The 23,681-nt window shown below is 30.2% G+C and overlaps 1 protein-coding gene across 1 annotated transcript in view; it reads right to left on the reverse strand.

Moving 5' to 3' along the window:
* Lrp1b (LDL receptor related protein 1B) overlaps nucleotides 1–23,681 on the reverse strand; it is a 1,492,917-nt gene that overhangs the window by 215,158 nt on the left and 1,254,078 nt on the right. The window contains exons 55-59 of the mRNA XM_077794359.1: nucleotides 22,707–22,894; nucleotides 17,157–17,340; nucleotides 14,352–14,437; nucleotides 8,357–8,479; nucleotides 5,907–6,088 (exon numbers count right to left, since the gene is read on the reverse strand). Of these exons, the coding sequence (XP_077650485.1) occupies nucleotides 5,907–6,088; nucleotides 8,357–8,479; nucleotides 14,352–14,437; nucleotides 17,157–17,340; nucleotides 22,707–22,894 (763 nt within the window). The remainder of the gene's footprint in view (nucleotides 1–5,906; nucleotides 6,089–8,356; nucleotides 8,480–14,351; nucleotides 14,438–17,156; nucleotides 17,341–22,706; nucleotides 22,895–23,681) is intronic.

The following is a 23,681-nucleotide window of genomic DNA, read 5'->3' on the forward strand; positions in this document are numbered from 1 at the left end:
ATTTTAGGAAAATGTCAAATTTAGGATTTCATTTTGGCTTTGTTTGGGGTATCTGCCTGTGATCCCAGTAGCTCTGGAGGCGGAGGCAGGAAGATCGCAAGTTTGAAGCCAGCCTCAGCAACTTAGTGAGGCCCTAAGCTACTTTGCCATATCCTGGCTCAAAATAAATAAAGAATGGCTCAGTGGCTAAGCACCTCTGGGTTCAATGTCTAGTACCAAAAAAACAAAACAAAACAAAAAAAAAGATTTAATTTTGCAACAGTTATTAAAAATTATGTATGTCATTAAGGACTTCACTGATAAATGTACTGATCAAGTGAGACCCTAAGAGGTTATGCTTTTTTGATTATGATAGCAGTATAACTGGAATAAGTATTCATTTCTGTAGTAAGTTACTTTCTTTTAGACTAGCTTCTTTTCTAACAACATTATGAAAGTCATCAGTCATTAAATCCTAAATACAGATTACCTGAATTCAAATCCCAGGTCCTCCTATTACTAGCTATGTGAACCTGGAAGCTTTAGTTATCTCCCCTGATCTTAGATTTATTCAAATCCCAAAGAGTCAATATTAGTTTTTTTTTTTTTTAAATAGGGTCATTTTGAGGATTAAATGAGAAGATGCATAAAACAAATTTAGATTTTTTAAATTTTTAATTTTTTTAGCTGCAGATGGACACAATATCTTTATTCATTTATTTATTTTTACATTGTGCTGAGGATTGAACCCAATGCCTCACATGTATGAGGCAAGAGCTATCCCTGAGCCACAGCCCCAGCCCCCAAACTTAGAATTTTGATGAGCACATAGCAAATGTTTAGCAAATAATAGCTAGTGTTGTTTAAACTACTTTGGATATGAATATGTGCATTGATTTATTTTTTGGTTTAATAGAATACTAAGTTTCCTGTTGCCTCCAGATTGCATGTACATTATATGATTTAGATGGATTTTATATATGTTATCACTTACATATTTGCCAGTTTAACTACTTATCAGTCAGAAGAATATTTGAAAATATTTCACAACATGGAACAAAGTATAATTTAAATGAATAAAATATCAATATTCATAAGAATTTATTATTTCAATAAGAGTTAGCTAACTTCTAATGGCAAAATATCATTTCTTTTCAAAAAAGTCTCATTTACTATTTTATTCCAAATATGTAAATAAGTCTACACTAAACAAAATGATAATTTTGCTTTGTATACTACAACCCCTAAATAACTACCTTTGTGAAAAAAAAATTGTTGTAAATAATTAAAGAAAAAAAATAAGACATCAGTGAAAATGTTGAAAGAAGAGCTCAAATTCTATCTAGATAATATGCAATATTTACCCAAGACCATGAAAAATCTCAGCTCCAAATAGTACCTATTGTGTAAGTTATAACCAAGTATAAACATATAAAAGAATGTCTGCTCGTAACCATAACAACAGGCTTCTGGATTCTGAGGTTGTCTTTTATAGTTGAACATAATACATTATTTTTCTTTAAAATGAATTAAGTAGAAGTCTTCTCAGAGCTTTTATTTTTTTCTAAAATCAGGCAATAAATTTAGAGAAGCTTCTTCCACTTGCAATTATTTCTAATCTGAATTATAAAATTAATCATTTATATTCATTCCCTATGAATTTTACCCAAATATAGGAATATTGAAATCAGCTGTGAATAAAAATTTAAAAATTGGTGGAAAATATTTTTTTGTATGTGACTGTAAAGTTTGATGAAATATTTTTGTGCTTCCCTGCAAAAATAATAAACTGAATTTTCATCCTGGTATGCTTTTCATTCTCTCACAATGAAAGTTCCCTTATGACTTCTCTTTGAAACATGCAGGTTATTTACATATCAATGTACCAGTTTGTGCATAGGAGCAGGTGCAGTGTCCCTGTAGCTATAACCCCATTCTCTGTGTAACTCCAGTTACCCATTTATTATTTTCGTCAACAGTGAATTTAACAGTCTCTATGGTAGGTAAAAACAATGATTAAAATATGGTTTCTGTGTTAAGCTACTCATTTTCTAGATGGAGAGATAAGACATTTACACTAAAAATAGTCCTATAATGGTAAGTGTTCAATATGTGGGGGTCACTTAGGCACATTTCAGGAGTGTTTCTGCTGGTGAGAAAATTATATTTCTGCTGATCTTAGAAAAGTAGTATTCTGCTTGGAGAAATAATAAGAACTAGTATAAACTAAGATATAGACGCATAAAATATGCCTTTCTAAATTTGTTTGATTATTACCTTTATTGGCAATAAGGAATGCAGATACCAAGTATTTAAAATATCTTTCACATTATTTTTGTCCTTCACATTTTTATTAATATATATTCAAATTCAAATTAGGGTCTACTATTATTTTCTTTAGATTTGCTGATAGGTTTTTTAGGAAAAGAAATTCATGAAAAACATCTTTTAAAATAAGACCTGAGGCTACGGTTATAGCTCAGTGGTAAAGCTCTGCATAGCATATCCAATCCCAGCACAGCAACAAAAATAAATTCATAAATGAATGAATAAATAAATAAATAAACAGTATATGTGTTTTAAAAATTCATGTTTATAATAATTTAGGCAGTTTTCTCCATTTTTAAAAGCTCACATCATCTATATTCTAGTTTTTTATGACTTTTAAATAACTATTGTTAAAATGGAAAAAATAAGAGAATTGTGGTTCTTTCTTTTCTCTCTTGTTTAGGGAGCAAAACATGTTCATGATCCAAGATCATTTTGTTATAGGGAAACTCTAAAGAGATATAGTAAGAAAAATATGCAATTAATGACTGAAAACTGAGTTGAACCTGCAGCTCAATAGCTTTTTAATTAAATGATTCTAAGACAATTAGCCAGTTGAAAATTCTTAAACATGCTATAAGGAAAGTAATAAAAACAATCATGTCTTTCTAGAGATTCTGCATAAACAGTACATGCATCTACAGTAATAAAGATAAAAATTTCCTAACTCATTAAATGCTAAAAAATATTTATTTTCATTTTCATTGTTTTTATATGAGGACTTTCAATCCCAATAGGTTTATAAAATGGTCATTTTCCTTTCTGGAATCTGCCACTTAATTCTGGAAAATTACTCCTCTATTTACCAATGTGCCCAAGCCAGGTGTCTTGAAAGTTTCATTTGTTTTCATTCTTTTATGTTGTTTTGTGTTGTGACTTATTCTTGGTTCTCTTTTACTCTGTAAAGTGAACCAGTTCCACACCTCTATAGTTGTGGAATATGTTCCAATCCTATGAGTTCCTTGTAATTGATTGAATATAATATGCTCTTTTCTGTTTCTGTGTGTTCCTACAAAGCCTGTTCTTTCTACCAGAAACATCTTCTGCTCTAAAGTGCACTATATAACTTTGCTACTTATTACTCTAGTTCTGTTAACTAGGCCTACCACATACTCACTTTAATATAAATTCTAAGATATAGATAGCATATCCTGAAATATAATTCATATTGGTCTTTTGCTATGATAACCTAATGTGACAGCTTAATAATTAGAAAAGATAAAATTATGTTCAACATAGTTATAATATTATATCCTCCATTCTATTTTAAAATGCCTATAAATATTTTTCATAAATAATGATTTTTATAACTATTTAATGTAAATTATTTAATTACCTCAAAATTATTATAAATTTAAAACTCATTCATAAATTAGACTGGATAACACGATAATTAGAATAAATTTTTGAAAAAAATTCAGATGAGCTGATATGTAATAACCAAGAAGATGATCCATCTGTCTACCTATATCTTCTTACTGTTTTTAGTAACTATTACATACAAATTGATTGTTATAATTGGCATATAATTTAAAAAATATAGAAAGGAACCCCAAGATATGGCCTAACAGCTTATTTGTTTCATTACATTAGACATTCCAGTGATCATTAAGTAAATCCTTGTCTTATCCCTGATACCAAATATCAGGACAGGAAACAACTCTCTGGGAAATGGGGGTCAATAGTATTGGCATATTCAAACTATATGCAAATCACAGTGTACCCTTATAGTGAGATGTTTTTATTAAATAATCTTACAATATAAGCTCTCACTTTGAAGCTGGATTGTACCTTTTTTTTTTTTTTTTTTTTTTTTTACAGTGGAGACATTTTCAGCCTCATGCTCATCTCATCAGAGGCTAAAATCCAGGTTGCTTTTTACCTCACCCTGGGGAACTAGGAAAACAGCATGAACAAAAGTGTGCCACTCAATTATGGCTATTAAAAAAGGTGGGTTTAATTGTTTTGTAAAAATATCCAATTTTTAGCAATGCTTTGCTTATAATACGGCAAACTGCATATTTTATCCAAATATTATCCAAAAATAAAATCAAGGGAGTCTTTCATAACATCTACAATAATTGAGTACTTCTGCTGTTTTAATTGACACTTTAATGGATGAGTTTAAGTTGACAACTTAAGGCTGCTTTCAGTTTATGGAGTATTCTCTTCTTACAACACAACCTGGAAGAATTAAAATATAAAACTACATTCAGCTGCATTCACTAGGCTAGGATACAGTTTTTGCTTCATAAACAGGAAATTCTATAAGACAACTATTATGTAACAGGCAATGTTTCTTTCATTAGAAAGTCAAGCATCTGATATGGTATGAAAAGAGAAGCTGTGCCATTTATATTGATTTTAGAAAAAAAAAGATAAGTGTTGGAACATTCAAAATAGTTTGTGGAACAATAGTAGTAGAATTAAAATATTCATGTTTATGAATTGATACAGATGATAGCCAAATTTAATACATTTGGCTATTATTTTCTGAAACATTGATAGAAGCAGGTTTTCATGTCTCTGTTTCAGAGACATGCTATTTTAATACAGTGAGACACTTTTGAAATTTCTTTTGCATGGCAAATAAAATATTTTAAAAGACAACAAAACAATTAAAATATATATATTTATACCATATATATATTTTAATATATATATATATATATAAAGTGAAAATGTGCCCATTACCTTGGATATTCGACTGCATTCACAGCATAATTCTTCTTTTAATGGGTATTGCTTTTACCCAAATTGATGTTTTAAATTGACCTACAAAAGGTTCTATTGCCAATTATAAACTTGAGGAACCAAAAACAGAGATACCATATAACAACAGGAAGCAAAATCTAACTGCTACAAACAGCATGACAAATGGCAATTATTAGATATAACATAGTTTGTGGAATTAATTTAGACAGTAAAACATTACAAACACTAGTGTTTTCATAATACTTGCTACTATAATTATATCCTATTTTAAAATGTCAAACTTTCTATAAATTTGTTATTTTAACAAATGCATTGGGTAGGTAGAACTTCTACAAAGATGATCTTGGAGTATGTAATCACTCTAAATTATAGTATAAAAAATGAAAAGGTATGTATTCTCTTCCTACAAACACAACATAATTGACTGTGAAAGATAATGGTCATAATCTATAGAACTCTAGAAATCATACACCAGACAGCTTTGACACTTTAATGTGCATTCATCCCTCATCTGAAATTTCCAGGTTGCTGTCCTTGAACCTTGCAATGACTTTTCATCATCCTCACACTAAAATGCAAATGATACACAGCTCCACATGTACTTTCCCATTATTCTCACTTTCTTTTCCTCTTGAATGCATTTGATGATTCATTTTGTCATTTATTACCCATGAATACTGCTTATATCTCCTGCTATAAAGCAGTGCAGGAATTACATTGTTCATATTTGTGAACACCACCAACACTGCAACATTTGATTCAAAAGTTTGTTTTTCACTTGTCTTTTTTCAAGATTTAAATTAACTAAAATTAATGAAATATGTATGTTTTATTCTTTTCCACAGCAAATGTATTGATAAGTTAGAAAAAAAAAAGTTACAAACCCAGCTCGAGGATCTAGAGACAGGTCCCTGGGAAACTTCAGCCTTTTGCTAACGAGTATAGTAGGGTATAAGCCATTGAGTTTGGATACTTCAATCATCCTTTTTTCTGTGTCAGACCAATAGAGGTTTTTTCCAATCCAATCAACAGCAAGTGCATTGGGGACAGCTGTATTATGCACTACCTAATAAAATAAGAATTTAAAAACTTAATAGCATAAATGCCTAGAATGAAAACTGAGTAATCGCTTCATTATTTTTACTGAGATACAGAAAACTATTTAAAACATGAGAAATGTAATTTAGATAAGAAGAAAACAATTGACCACAATACAAATACTTACTTATTTGAGAGAAATTACTTAATATCTAATCGCCCTCTGAAATTAGAAGCAGTCTTAATAAAAAAAAATTAAACGGCAATAAAAATGTATTGACAGACGTACAATTGGTTTTCACATTTTCATTGGAGCTTATGTATTCATTCTCTTAAAATAGGGAACAAAAATATATCACAAACATATAGGAGAAATTGTTGGTATTATTAATTTTTAACAGGTTTTGTGCTATTATCCATAGTATTCACCACTCTTCCAATTGCTCTTGCCCTCTTAAAAATAACTACAGCAAGAGATGAGAATGTGCACAAAATATTTGATCCTAGACAAAAGGGAAATAAAAATATTTATACAACTGCTCTTATCAATTATAACCCATGACAACATCAAATATATTAAGGATATAGGCTTTCTGTTTAAAAATCTGATGTGATACCGACAGAGGGGTGGGAGGGAAAGGAAGGAGCAGGGGATTAGCAAGGATGGTGGAATGTGATAGATATCATTATCCAAAGTACATGTATAAAGACACAAATTGGTGTCAACATACTTTATATACAACCAGAAATATGAAAAATTGTGCTGTATATTTGTAATAAGAATTGTAATGCATTCTGCTGTCATTATTTTTTAAAATCAATAAAAGAAGAATATTGAAAAAATAAAATGAAATACTGAGTTAAAAAAATCTGGTGTTATATAAAATTTCTAGTGAAATCTTCACCCAATGACAGGTGTTTCGAAGTTCTCAGTTCTTTCAAACTATGTGAGAAACAAGTGAATCTTGGAGCTGCAGAGAAACCAATGATTGTGTAATTAAAGAAAAGAAAATGCTAAATTTTATACTCATTAATTTCCCTAATGCCATCAATAATAAATTTGCAAAGTGGCAATGTGAATATTTGCAACGATTAATGATATCAATCTTCTGTGTTGATTGCAAGGCATATTTATGCCTTTTTCCTTACCAGATTGCAGATTTGGAAAATTGACATGGCTGCTATTTAACTGAACATCAGTGAATTAGTAATCTCATGGGACAAAAACATGGATTTATTAATTTGTTATGATTAAAATAATAGAGTATTATTAGCATGGCAGTAGAAACAACACACTTCAAATATGTTGAAGTATCTTCAGAAACTAAAAAAATGTAATATAAACTTTTAATTTCTTGTAAAAATAAATGGTCAACTTTAACTAATGTAACATTCATAAAATTTTAATACAATTGTCAAAATTAAATTATAAAATTAAAAAATCTGCTAATTTGATCGATATATCCACTTGATCTGCTAGAATCAATCTGTTATCACTATCATATACTGATATTTCATTTTATGAACCATTATTAAATAGTTATCCTGATTAAGTTGAAATATTCCTCTGTATATGAACACTTTAAGATTTCATGAATATTTTACTATTGATTGCTTTTAAACATTTGGTGATATTATGAATGGCTACAAAAAAGTTAAAATAATTGAAGTCTCATCTACTTAAATTTACAACTTATTTATAGTATATTTTGTTGCAAATATATAGTACTTATAATTGGTTTTAAAACTCAGAAAAGTCATAAAACAGAAAAGTCATATCAAATAGCTCATAATAAGAAAGTTATGTTTATTTAATCTTGATGCTATCAAATCAGAACATTCATGATTTTACACATATCACATGCATGCAGTTTTTCCATCTATAGGAAGTTAATTTTAATAATGCTACAACTTCAATCAATACTCTGATATTTATTTTTTAATTAAAATGGTAATATCAACTTCCCCTTGTATTTAAATCAACATGAGTGAATCTTAAGCATAAATCATTCAAGCTAAAGACATCCATCACATTTTCTAGGGATGTGGACTGGTTTCTAAATTTTATTTTATTAATTTGATTTTTATGGTATTGTAAATAATTGCATTATAATAAAACATAAGGATAAGAATGTTCTTATTTCACATTTAAAGCAATTATTATTAAATTACACAGTAAAATTGAAATGAGGGTAAGACAAACTAAAAGTCACATCATTTACATCAAAGAACATATCCCTATTATAATCATAGCAATAAAATATTCAGCACTCTTATTACTGTAATATTTAATTACCTTAACGTCACTTCCATTTAAACACATTCTATTTATGCGGCTTCCATTAGGTCTGCTAGAATCAATCCAATAGATGAATTCTTCTCTATAATCAAAGTCTATAGCAATAACATTGTTTAATCCCTAAAAACAAAAGAAAAAATATTTATAATAACAAGTCATAAAAAAGTATTTATAAATATTTAGGAGTTCATGAGAATCATTATCTCCCATTGATTCTCAAGTTATTAAAATAAATAACATTAGTGACCATTATTATTAAGATCATTCAGCATATATTTATAATTTCACATAGTATGCACTTTAAAAGCTGTATAATTTATTTAAAAATATTTTCCAAATAGGATACAACATTTTTGGAATGTTTTTAGGAGTTTAGATAGCCAGGAAGGTGGGAAAAATAATTTAAGAAGGCATTTCTTAATGTTGACAATAAATTTGATGCCTTTAATATTGTCTGTTCTATGGAGTAAACTCTAAATTTGGACAGTAGAAAATTCTTAAAGAATGATGTTGATTTCTGGATTACCATGTGATGAGTGAGGAAGGAAGGTTTAAGAATTTTACTTTCTGCAATAGCTCTTGTTCCCAAAACATCAATGAGCTTCCTTTTTTCATGCTTCAAATGGCTCCTCAGGCAGCAGAGTGTCATATTAGAATTTAAAAGTTATGACCTTAGGTGAGTATTTGACCAAGGAAGAAATAGATATTCAACATCTTTTTATTCTACTGGTGGAAATGTGAGAAAATGCCTCCCTTCAGACCCACAGTTATGCATTTTTTAGTAGGTAATGAAACAGAACACAAATTCAGCTGTTGGGTTTCTAGAAGTTACAGAGTTTTGGTGGGCTGTTCTGCTATTTACTTAGAATTGGGGATAGTACATCAGAATCTGGGTATTTTGTTTGTAGTGAGTTGTTTAAATGATTTCAGAGTTTAAATCTGATCTCTTTTAGTACTGGCATATTTGCTACTTCATGAACTAACAAAATTTGGGTCACAATTTAAATTGTGTTAACTCATTTTAAGGTTAGAATAGTTTATTAGTATGTAAATTTTTACATATTATTAAATAATTAATGTTATACTCTCTTGGTAAAACCCCAAGAGACCTTTGTCATGTGTTTATAACTATGTAGAGCTTGCTTATATCAACATTCACGCTAGAAATGTTCTTACACCTCAAATTGTAAAACAGTTGTAGTCTTATGGGTAAGGATCAATACCTTCAGGGAAACATATTTTTTGTTTGCTCTTGTTTGGTATGGGAGCAAGCTGTGGGAAAGTATAGGAAGATGGTAATTCCCAGGTCTGAGTTCAGTTCCCAAATCTAGTCTCAAAATTCAGAATCTGATAACAAAAGCAACAGTGCCATAGATCTATATAGTCCTTTATAAAATTCAGGCCAAGGATAAATGGCTACTATTCAGACTCCATACAGATATTTGTTTCTCCTTTCATCTTGCAGCAAAGCTGAATTCTAGAAATAATGGTGCTAACATCACAAATTCAAATCTTACACTTTTATTTTGTTTACTGTGGACGATCTTTTTCTTCGGTTCCACATTATAAATCTAATCTGAAATATCCTAACCCCATGTAATTGCATGATGTTGGTCATAAATAGGAGATACAGGTAGAAAACATGACTCAGGATAAATTCCTCAGTAAGCTCAAATGAATAAATGCAAGCACATTTCTTAGGGACAATATTCCTAATCAAGAATAATGATTATAAATGGTGAAAAATGAAAAATAATGTTTAGTCACAGTTTCAATAGATTCCTTAAGTATCCATTCACATACTATTAACTAAATGCACTTAACTATATTCATCTAGGAAAGTGGCTATGAAAAAAATCAAATTTCTAAAATATAAATTACGTGTATTCTAGCAAGTTCCATAGAGAGATTTTAAAAATCACCTCAATAGTCTTTTACAATATCCTCTCTTTTCAAATGCTTTTTCTCTCTGGAGGAAATAATATAAATGGGTTAGGCTTCTGTGTTGGTTTGGCAATGGACTAAATTAGAGAGCTTTATAGGAAAAACATGGAGAAATTTCTCGCTAAGTTTAGAAAGGATTTACATACAATCCCCAATCATGGCAGAATTTCTTTCTTAGCAATAATCAATTTAGATAATAAAAATCCAATTCCAAATTTAGCAAGTCAAGTATAAGAAATTAAAGCTGTAAATGCTGAGGAGCTGAATCTGTGAATCCTGACATATCTATTTGGACAAGCTGGGCCTTTTTCAGTGGCTTTACTCTTAATCCCCACAGAAAACTCTGCAATTCTCTCTTTGTAGAATCATATGCAAGGAACATTAAAACAGCCAGGGGTATGGTCAAAATAATGCCTGAAAACTAGAGTCATCCCAGTGGTTTCAGAGCTGAAAATTGGTTTCATCAAAATCCTATTTGCTTCTTTCATTTCTGTAGTTGAAGATTTGCACCCTTTGGTTCAAGATGATTAATTTAGGAAATTGTGTTTTGTTTCTCTATACAATTTACTGGGATAAAAGCACTGCTAGAATTGCATTGTATAACATATTGGAAAGTTACTTGATTAATTTTCATTCCTAAAATCTATGTTATTAAAATATATTTTCTTAGCATGGCGTATGAATTTAAACTATAGGTGGGCTAGCACCACACCTGTGTTTTAGAATACACAACTTTAAAAAAAGAATTTTAATACTTGTTATAAATTTATTTAATAAAATTTTATGAGACTATTACTAATGATAACAGAACAAAATTTAACATATTAGGATAAATCATTTTTTAATCAGCTATACATAAAAGTTCCAAACAACCAAGGCCTTTTCATTTATTTGAGTTGAGAGAAAATGTGAAGAGATAATTAATCACCTCCCTCTGTCTTCTAATTCATTCCACATATGTGAATAAAGTCTCTAAAGAGGAAAAATGATTTTACTGCTTAAAACTCCTTAAAAATTTTAAAGTGCTATGATAAGATTGTGGTTAAAAATTTGTTCCTTCGAAGAAATAATATATTCCAAGCAGCCCATAGGTAAAACTTGATGTGAGGCTTCTCTCATATCAAGTTTTCGAGTATTTGTTTCCTTACTCCAGAATTAACACTAATAAATGTTTCCCCAAAACATAGGTGTTCAGGGTCTTAATGAACTACCTTACCTTCTTCTTTCCTTATTCATTTTCATAAACTAAGAAAAATATCTAAAATTCCCCTACTTATGTACTAATAATTTGCAGTAGTCTAAAATGATAGCATCAGGGGAAAAAAAGAGCTATATTAAAGAATGTACTAAAGTAAGTCTATTATGAGAAACAGACTTAAATGAAGCATAGAAGAAAAAAAAAAACATTTTGTTTCACTAGGAACAATCTCAGACAACACACTTGCCATGAATGACCACAAAAGGGATACCAATGAAAATGTTCTGAGCCTCATCAGGGTTGGAGAATGAAACAAAGAACTGATCCAGAAACTGTTCTCATGAACACAATCAATATTGTTGCTATATTAGTTAACCTTGTGGTTTATCTGAGCTTAAAAATAAGGTATTCTCAATAGAAACCACTTCCTATTAAACTAAAAATGCATAGTATGAAGAGTGAAATGCCAAAAATACTAGTTAAGAGAAAAGAAACATATCCCTTTTCCAGATACCACACCAGAAAATCAATGGCTGGCATATCTCATTTTTAAGTTTATAATGGATAGAGGGACTGAGAAGACATAGACACAAATGAGATAATTTTCAATGTTTTGCAGTTTTAATATGTTTAAAAATACACTGTACAGAAAAAAAAGAATTAAACTAGATCATGTAGGAAACAGAGTGGGAAGCAAAGAAAATTTTCATTTTATGTTTATTCTTAAAACTTCCTCCCAAATGATTACTCTTACATTATCAACTTCCCAAAAGACAGCTGTCTAATTATTATACTTTAGATAGCTTTCTGTTTGGTTTTCATTAATTCCTGAAAATGTTTTAATTTTTGTAAAGTTTTTCACAGATCCATTTTTGAAGAGAGGGTCAGTGTGACATAGTGGAAATTAGCGTTTCACTCCAAACTCTGAGAAAGAGCCTAAATCCACAGACATTCAAAAACAGGGCAAGTACACATGCTGCAAGGACATGGATTATCTGAAGATTCCAGTGGACTGGAGAGCATGAATTCTAAATCAAAATGGTAACTGCTACACTGTTTGGTATGTGATCATTCAAGAATGTGACGCTAGCACCATATACTTTTCTACTCTTCATAAACAGCCAGAAAATCTGGATTTTCATGTAAAATATTTAAAGTATATTTTTATTGCATTAGTTAGACATATTTGCATATAACACAGTTTTTTTCTGTTTCAATTCTTAATACTTCCCATTTCCCTCTCCACTTCCTTCTCCCTGATATCTTTCTTGCACACACTGTTGACACTGTTGTTCTTCCTTTTCCTTCTCTCTGTCTCTCTGTCTCTCTCTCTCTCTCTGTCTCTCTCTCTCTCTCTCTCTCTCTCTCTCTCTCTCTCTCTCTCAGTGAAATTCAATCTGTTATCTAGAAGAAGTCTGGAAAAATGTGACTTTGCCAGGATTAGTCAATCTCACACTGGCTAATAAATATGTGCACTTAAAGTTACTCTTACCACTAAAGCGAAATGAAGAAATTCTGAAGCTGCAGTGAAGAAATCCAGCAGACAGTAGTAAAACTAACTTTTATTAAGGGCAGTCAGCCCTCCCTATATCTTTGTGCTCTGTATCCATCAATTCAACTAACCACCATTAAATATCATGGGAAAAATTACATTTGTACTGAACATGTGCAGATTTTTTTCCTTGTGATTGTTCTCTAAAACTGTCACTATTTGTAAAGTATATATATTATGCCAGATATTATAAGTAGAATACAGATGAATTTAAATATGTGTGAGGATGTGTGCACATTATATGGAGATGCTGTACAATTTTATATAAGAAACTGATCATTTATGCATTTTGGATTTTGCTGAATCCTGAAACCAATCTCCCTCTGAGATACTTAGGATGACTGTAAGTCTTCTTTGTTTCCAAAAAGTCACCATATAAATGGTCTCTTTATTTATATCTAACACTCTGATAAACATATCACAAATATAAGAAATGTCCTTAATGTTGATGTATTGTACAGTTGGAGCAAAGTCATTTATAGACAAACAGATACAAGATACAGATTCCAAGGAAAGACGTTTCTCTTAATAACTAAAATATGCTCTAACTAAGTGTATGTAACTTCCCTAGTACATGTAGTTTCACTCTATTTTTAATTTGAATTTGGTCTATTTTCATTGCATACCTGGAGGAAAAAAAAACATTTGTGGTGAATAATTCACAGTTCTATATACTATTACAAAGTGTAAGTCATAATTTTTCCATTTCAAGTCACATATAAAAATGAACTCAGAGAACAGGAGTCAAACACGAAAACACATCAGCCCAGCTTCTCTTGAAGTGGGTGGTACTGGGAGAGGAGAAGATAAGACTGAAAACACCTTTTCTTGAGACCTTGCAGTCACGACTCTTATACTCTCACTTTTACTCTCTTGATGATTCCAATTTTTAAAGACTAGGTATCTTCTATCCTATTGTATTTCCTGGTTTTATGAACAGGAACATGGAATTCAGGAAAAGGTTACTTTATATCTCAAGGTGAGAAAAACAATTTGGGTAATTCACAAAACACTTTAAAAGAGATGGTTATGCTTTCTGTAATTAAGCTATTCCTGAGATAATATTTCTCTTGAATTAATTATGCCTTATTATCTTTACCTTCTTCAGTGCCGTATGATAAGGCAGTTTGAAAGCATTACCTGCTCATCACCAAAAAAAGAGCACTTATGTAATATTATATACATGCTTATATGTGTATGCATCCATAAATATTTGTTACATAAATTCTAACTGTCCTGTATTTCTGCAGTTTGAATGCATGCCTGGAGAACACATAATAAAAGTTACGGAATCATACCTGTTTTAAAAGTGTGTAGTTGGAGCCATCAGTGCTAATTTTCCTTATCTCGTGATGATCAGCAAGAATTAGAAAAGGTTCCTCATCTAAATTCCAAAGCAAAGAGCCAGTTAGACATTTAATATTTATGATCTCTTCTGTTTAGTTTCAGTAGTTTAGCAGCAATGTAAATTCAAACACACTGTTGTTCTGGTAGATTAATGGTTTAAAAGTTTATACTCAGCAATGTGGTCAATAGTAAAAGAAAAGACAGCAAATGCCATGGGAGTACAGAAATCTACATAATTCTGAGTGCATTTTTCTCTTGCCCTCAATTTTATTGGCCATCCAAATATCTGATCTGGCATTAGTAGAAAATATCTGCTGTTACACTCCAATTTTATAATGTATATTTTTTAAAAAAGGATAATCTACACCTATCAAAAAATTCAATGGTTCAGCTAAACTCTCATATCAGAAAATTTCTCCTTGATAATCAACCAGTTAAATTTTAGAATTACCTGGGTAGAGGTCAAGTGGAATCATTGCACAGACACACTTTTTTCATGTGCCTGAGGACTTAAGTGATTTCTGAACTCCAGGCTCTATTTTTTGTTTATTAATTTTACCTTTTCTCATGGGTCTTATTTTTTAATCCTTTATTAATCTGTAATTCCTTCAAATGAGACTGTCCATTGTGTTCTACTATCTCATTTATTTTAGAATCTAGGAAAGTGCATGATAAAGTTTGATCTTGCTCAATATACAGAAAGATCCTCTGTACCTTATTTTGGTGTCCTCTTCAGAATTTATTTGCAAGTCAAATACATTATTAAAGAAAAGAATTTCAAAAAGTGCTGCACACTACATTGTATTTGAATACATATTTAAATAAAGTCAATTTGATCATATTTTCAATTATTATAATCCTGGAAAAACTCAGTAAACTATTTGTCTTGTATGTCTTTGTAAACATGTTCATATACTTATTTGCCAAAATATGCAAATTTAATGTTCACAGAAAAAAATGGGAAAACATATCAAAAGGTAATCACTTTATGTGTTTTAATTTGCACTTTATTATAAATCAAATAATGTTATGGTTGTTTTGAAATTTTTCATTCCTTCCTTTGCTGTTTTGTTTCATATTTAATATGTAAGAGTAAGGTATTAAAATAAGGTATTATTAGACCCTGCTATTAAGGTTTCAGTGTATACTCTAACACTCACATTGGACACTCTTACATTATCTCTGACAGCACTCTTAATCAGTTATCCCAATCTTTGTGTTGAGGCCAAATTCAGATTTATCATACTTTTCAACTCAAAGTTGGCTCTTAATTAGAAGATGTCTTGCCATTCCAGTCAATATTATTTCAAATTTGTCTGAGGCTATAACTCAGTGGTAAAGTGCTTGCCAGGAATGGCTGAGACCATGGATTTTATCATCAGCACCCCCCACAAAAAAAGCATGTTTGTGCATGTGTGTGTACATACATATAAACACATACACAGTTTCAGACATATAAATATAAAATTAATCAGTTAATTTCTACACTAATACTTAGGAAACTATTTTTTAAAATTCAAATATAATTGGTTTAAAAATTTGAACTGTCTTTACTTCAAGAACTTCACTTCAAGAACAGATTTTTTATATTCAAAATCATTATTAGGTTCTAATTATTATTACTAATGTGAAACAATTATTTCATGGTTACATGATATTCGAATGGATATGTAATCATTAGCATTTGTCTTTTCTACACAATCCTCTATGAAAAGTCTATTGAAGAGAAACACTGGCTGCTTTTAACATTTTATCTCTTTTTCTTGCAGCATGTCACTAAACGCATCATGTAGCCCACAGTGAGCTGCCAGAAGCAAGAAGGTTGGCATATAAAATGATGGGCTCTAAATGATATCTAATTGATTCAGTAAAGAATATTCAAAGAAGAAGTGATAATGAAATGAAAAATTAAATTTAGTTGACATTTTTCTCTGTAATGTACAAAGTTTTAAAATACTTATTTAAAAATTTTTATCCTTGTTATCTACTTTGTTAATAACAAAATATCTAATGTCACCAACGTATATCTATGTGAGAATCCAGTAATATGTTTCATTTTAAGGGGGCCTGATATACTCTTGAACACCATTGTTTTTTACCCACTTTAATAGTCATTCACATACATCGTTGTGTATCATTATAATTTTTTCCCATAATAGTTTACAATAATTTTAAAGTTTTGTGCCATGCTTTATTAAATCTCTAATTTAATAGTCATATAAATTAATTGGAATAATCAGAGCTTTAATAATATTTGTTGAATCATTGGAAGGATTCAAATAGTATTATATACCTGACTTGCTATTAGTATTGTTGATTATTATTATTATTATCATCATCGATAATCTGTTATTTCCCTTGGCAAGTATGTAGGAATATATGTGGTACAATGGAGAAATAAAAATATTACAATAATATCATAATATGCTCTTTTATGATCTTGGACAAACTTGCACTCAAGAATATGTGTTTCAACAGAATATAATAGTAACATAGTTGTTTTTCTTGGTGAGTACTCTCAAAATATAGCAAACACTTAATAATTTGAAAAATGAAAATGCAGTGATATTATAAACACAGCAGCATATGTACAGCATACAAAATCATAATGACACAGTCCCATACTGAGGGAAGTAGGCAAGATTTTTGATATCTCAGAAATAGCAAGGAGTAGTAAATTCAATAAAAATGAACATAAAATTTGAGATCCATATAGATAACTGAGGTTGGTTCAGTGGACAAGTTCAATTCGATACCTGAGAGTGATTTGCAGCCATTTGGGTTATCAGGTTGTATTTCATACCCATCTGTACAGAGGCATTTGTAGGTCCCGTAAGTATTGATGCATTGCTGGCTACAGGGAAATCCTGAAGAGCATTCATCAATGTCCACACATGTTTTACCATCATCCTTCAGTTGGAATCCAGGCCAGCATTTGCACTGGGGAAAGAAAAATGAGCATTATCAATTCATATCATTGTCACTGTCTTTTGCTATTGGATATACCTTTAGCATGATTCTAGCAAGAAAAGCACTTAACATTAGGTAATGGCAAATCCTTATGTCTTGTAGCAATTAACCTTTAATAAAAATTACATGTAATATTGGAAGTTAAAATTTGAAAAATACACTTTTCCAAATATCTTCATTTGATCTTCTGGGACTGGCAAAATTGCAAAAGTTAATTTGACAGTGCTAAAGCCTTAAGTCTACAGAAAGGGAAAAGAAAACTCACAACACCTTCATGTTCTTTTGGCCTTTTCTATTGCATCATATTATGTTTTTAGAAGACATCAACAATCATAAGAATGAATCCTTATGTAGATCTTTGAAGGTTTCTAACATTGTCATATGTTGTTTAATCACAGACAGAAATCTATAATGCAGATGTTCTCATCTTTAGTTAACTGATGAGGATGGAAGCATGAAGGTGCCTAGGTGAAGCCAGTAAGAGAGCTGGGACTCACAATTTTAACACACAGTATGTCTCAACTAGTATTTATTAACTGAAGCTGATTCTATACAAAGAGGAGGACACATGAAACTTACCAACTGGTATGTCAACTCTTTGAGTACAAACATCATGCCATATAATTTTTTGATTCCTAAAACTGATAAGTCACTGTGATTGTTCATTGTCTTTGTGTTCTCTTCTTACAATCTAAAAATTATTAGTATTATAGAAAAGGAACCTATAGTTGGCCAAATAATGATTACCATTAATCTACCAAGACTATTCCATGACCTTTGAATAAAGGAATTTGTGAGTACTGAGAAGGACAGTGAGTTAAGAAGAAACTCTCTTAAAGGGACTTGTATTCAAGAGGTGTTCATAGCAAACATTTCATACACTGGAGCATTTGTTTCAGAGTAAAAGAGACGAATCCACTGGGAAAGATATTAGAGTGATATATGTCCACAGTATTAAATAATCAACTACTGATTAATTAAGGGATAGAAGTTTTATATAAGAAAAATGTTCATTATATGGAGGGAAGCAAAAAGATTACATCAACTTTATCTGAATGTGTCCCAAAGAAAAATAATACCTTTCTCCTGATAACTTTTATAAGGTTGAAGCCCTTTAAGCCCTCAGCACTTCCACTTTAACAATTTACATCTGCAATAATCTAATAACACTCATCAATTACAATGGATTATTTAAATTTCTAGAACCCACTGGCAAGCCAGCAAAGAAAAGGTAAAAGCCACAGCATTTTCCCCACCTCGCCCCATTGAATCTAAATTGGTGGCACTTTTATTTTCTTTGAGAAGACCCATGCTGGCAACATGTACTAGGGAGCCACAAGGAACTCGTGCTTATTCTATGGCCAAAGAAAATAAAATGCTTAAAGCCACTGAGCTGTACACTTGAAAACAGTTAAATTGGCAAATTGAATACATTAATAAGAACAAATATATATTTTTTTAAATGAGAAATCTTTCCAGTGATTACTGTAAAGTCCTGGAAATTACATCATATGATCATGTGGCTAGGAAGCCAGAAGTCTGATAGACACAGAGCAGTGTTGGATTAAGAGGCAATATGGAACAAGTGAAATAAATACCATAGAATAGGTTGAATTCCTCTCAACATTATAAAAAGAAAACACATCTTAATTTCAATAAGGGTTGAAAATTGCTTTGAATGCCTATATCCATAGAAGTACTATATCAAATAGATGTCTTCAATAAAACAAATTTACAGGAAATAAATTTATTGAGAGTAAAATTGGTTAAAGTTATTACAATATACAATTCTATACAAGCAAGTTTAGGTTTATAGTAAATTATGAATTCTTGCTTTTGAAGGAGAGGCATTTAAAAATGATAATTATATCCCAAGCCATTTACGTTATCTTAAAAACATTTTTCCTCCCAAATTATCAAAAGACATCTGTCTATAAGAAATGAAACTAGAATGATAATCATTTCCATTTTTAAAGTTAAAAAGATATGAGATTTGTCTATATTTAATAGAAAAATAGTAGTGTTGAAATATTTTACCTTCACTTAGAAAGAAAATTATTATGAAATAAGATTTAGACTAAATATCTTCTTGGTTTTTCTTACCACCCAGAATTATATCATAGTTTTCAGATTTATGTTATTGTTATAGAAACATATAGCAACCAGGAAAAAATAGCTACTCAAATTTTTCCTATTGCTTTTAGAAAAAAAATCATGTGCTACTTTTTAAGTGATATTTACAAATATGAATTATTTTATTTTGTAATGAATACATTGAATCTTTTTCCCTACCAAAAGTACACTTATATTTATATGATAAATTATTTTCCCATCAAGCTAAGATCCATACTTTAGTTAAATATTTTAGTTCCTTTTAAGTAGGTAGACATATTGTTTGTTTTACAGCAAATACTCAAATTTTCACAGTCCCAAAATCTAAGTTTTGCTTTTGATGACAATTTTCATTTTACTGCAGAATTGAGAGTATGACTTCTTGTCATGTTCTGCTGATATTGCAAGAGAAATAGGTTACAGAATAGCTTTTCCTATTCCCTGAAAAAGAGAAACCCATTAGTTGATATTTTTCCCCGCTATATGGATTTTGTTGTATGTAGACTTTTTATTCAATTTTCTATTGAAAAATTGCCATACACACACACATGCACATACACACAAATATGTTAAATATTAGATTTGATCCTTCTTTTAAAACTTTTATTTATGGTTCTGTTATCCATTGTAAATTTTTACATTAGTCTTGCTTCTTCCAATAGACGATTTTTAAAAATTCATTAGCTTTGATATGCATGTACACACTTAAGAATATTATTTACAGCATTTCTTCAGGTTTCATATACACACATTTTGGAATGATTAAACAGTTTTGTCAATTTCAGCTAGAATTGGCACTTGATTGTATGAACCCTTTAGAGAAGAGAAAGTATATGCTGATACAATAAACACTCATTTCTTTGTAAGGAATCTTTTAAGTGATTAAAAAGTATGACTTAATATGCTTTTATGGATGATATTTTCTTCTACCAAAAATAGTTTTACAAATATGGTATTTCTATGCACTAAGTATCTATATGTTTGAATTTTAAGTAAAAATCTAATTTTTAATGTCATGTCACAAAGTACCCATTTTAAATTCTATAAATTTGATGTTTTACTACCATGATTGTTATGACAGATAATAAATTCATATACAAAAAACTAGAGATATACTTTGAAATTTATCATATAGAATGGACATTTATGCAATAGAACTATTGAATTCTTCATAAACCTGTTGACTTAAAATTATAACTAGTTATCTATAGTAATTCTATAAAAACCATGAAACATATCTATGTAAGTAATTTTTCCTGCTCCCTTGGATTTTAATATATTATTTACTGCCAAAATTAATTATCTGATGCTTACTCTATTAAGAACTGTCCTGGCTCATTTGGTTTGTTTCCTTCTTCCAATAACAGTATTTGTGAATGAGTGCATGCATGTCTTAGTCCTGTAAATTCAACTACTTCTTAATAAAATACTGTGTCTAAAAACTTATAATTATAGGTTTCTTGGGCTGGAGTTGTGGCTCAGAGATAAAGTGCTTGTCTAGCATGCGTGAGGCACTGGGTTTGATCCTCAGCACCACATAAAAAAAATAAAGATATTGTTTAAGTAAAAACATATATATATTTTTTTCTTGCAATGAGTGTACTACCAGTAAAAGGGAAGGATTATTGTAGCTTGTAGGTTAGAACTTTATATGGTGCAAACATTTTTTATTAGTTTATTTGTTCTTTTTAGATATACATGGTAGTAAAGTGTATTTTGAAATATTACACAAACATGGAGTATAACTTATTCTAATTAGGATCCCATTTGGATATTTAGTACAATCTTTATTGATGCGGTTAAGTTAATCATAATACCAGAAGGTCTGAGACCTGAAATAGCAAATTGGTTGTTCAGCTAAATTTGACATTATATAGAACTGGCTTGTCATAGGACTGGCAGAGAAAGCAGTTTGGTCTCACACACATTCTTTATCTCTAGCATTGTTTTAAGAAGTTCATTTCACCACTGCAGAAATACATCTAGAGATGATGCATGTACAACAGCTCATTCCAATGTGAAAAGTTCTAATTTTAGAAAATTCTTCTTTATGTTGAACATAATCTAATTTCAAACCCCTAATTCTAATATCTGAAACAACTCAGACCTGGTAAGCTTTCTGTTCTGGAACTTCATATATTTAAATACAGCTAGCAAGTCATTTTTGCTTTAGCCATACTTCTTCCAAAGACCTGTGCTCCAGATCCTTTTTGACAAAATATCATGTTCATAAATGTACACAGTATTCTATGTGAGTTCCGAAGGGTACAAACTCAGTAAAACAGAATCAAACTCCAGTAAATGTCTACATAAGAAGTACACTGTTTCTGCATTTTATATAAGTTCTATGCTATTACTAATTTATATAGAAATTCTACTTAGTTAAAAACAAAAGAAAAAAATTTCAAATAACTCACTGAAAAAAAAAAGTGGTACTGGGGAGTAAACCCTGGGCCTTGCACACTCTAAGCAGGTACCTAGCTGAGTTATACCCCAGTCTATGAATGGATTTCTCTTAATGAGTTCTTCTTTATATCTACATAATTAATTTTAACCTAACCCACAAATTTATATTTCAATCTTGAGTTAGTTTAATACACTAGTTCAACATACTGAAAAAAAGTTGTTTTTAGAAGCTATTTCTTCCTCTCAATTTTGCCAGTGAATCACCCTCTTTAGGGAAATGGTACAGACAAAAAAGCAATTATGCTATTAGGTATGATTTGTTTTTTTCTTTTCTTTCTTTATTTTTTTTAGTGTATCTGCACTCAAAATTAATAGCTCATGTTTTCTAGTTTTTGCTTCTTGCTTATAATAATAAAAAATGTGGTGCTCTGGTATTACACTAAATAAATGATTAGACCATTACCCTTCAAAGATGTACAGGGGTAAAAGAAGGGAAGAAATAAGAAGTTAAGAGTTGCATATAAAATTACATAGCTATTATCATTGTATCTTCATTGAGCAGAGTCTTCCCTTGTCTTTTCTTTCTTTATGTTCTGAATATATTGAAAATTATTTTTTATTCTTTTGTCTTTTTAACTATATTCTCACAACTTTTATACCACACTATTATGATGTTTTCTTTTATAAACACTCATTTTGTAAATAGTTTTACCTAGCAATATTATAATGGCTTTTAAGGTTTACAATTATATTAGACTAGTTTTCATTATCTCAAATCTAAAGTATCACATAAGTTGCTATTTTTGATGATTACCTACCTTGTAACTTACAGGCAGGTCCTGACAATCCTGAGAACATCCACTGACTTTCTTACTCAAACATTCATTTATATGGCAGTTTCTCTCATCTGAACCATCGCCACAGTCATCCTTATTGTCACAAAGACCTCCGCTGGGAATGCACCTGCCATTTTTGCACATAAAAAATGAACTGTTGCATGACTGTTCTGGAAAAAGAAAACAAATGGAATATAAAGGGCATGCCTTTTTATACTATAGTTGGTGAAAATATTCACAAATATAATAACTTATCTGTCAAATTATAATAAATATATTTACACTTAAAATACTCTGTAGTCAGTGAAATATTTTATACATAAAATGTGGAAAACCAAGGGCAAACTATATGCTGATGTTTCACACATACTGCAAATGTAGCTTTACTATGAAAATTAGCAATCAAAATAAGCACCTACGATAAAACTAATGGACTATCTGTCTCATCTGAATTGTGAAGAATGAGTTCAAAAGCATAATGATAGTTTGACATTTTCCTCAAGCTATAGATCTCTGAGAAATTATGTCTCTAAAAATTAAGAATATAGAATAGGTAGACATTTCTAAATACTTTTTCTTCCAGAATATATAACATTGACATTTTTAAGTCAGGGCATAAAAAGGACATTGATGGTGAATGATAGTTGTTCCAAATATAGCAATGGAAAGGAGCTCAGATTTTGCAGTTACTCATAACCAGATGATTTCGGCATTATTTCTCTTATCATACATGTATAAAGAAGTCTATTAACATATAAACTTCATGAGAAAAAAAAATTGTTTATTAATTAAAGTTTATTCTAAAATATATGGCTATATATTCATCTTTAGAATAGTAATAGGGAAGAGTGGCTAATATATTTACATTTCTGTGCAAATGACATGCAACTTATTTTACTTTGTCTAGGTGTGGATAATAGACTACTTCTCAGTAAATATTTTTTAATGATTTGAATT

The sequence above is a fragment of the Urocitellus parryii genome, chromosome 1, assembly GCF_045843805.1.
Source record: "Urocitellus parryii isolate mUroPar1 chromosome 1, mUroPar1.hap1, whole genome shotgun sequence".
Classification (NCBI taxonomy): domain Eukaryota; kingdom Metazoa; phylum Chordata; class Mammalia; order Rodentia; family Sciuridae; genus Urocitellus; species Urocitellus parryii.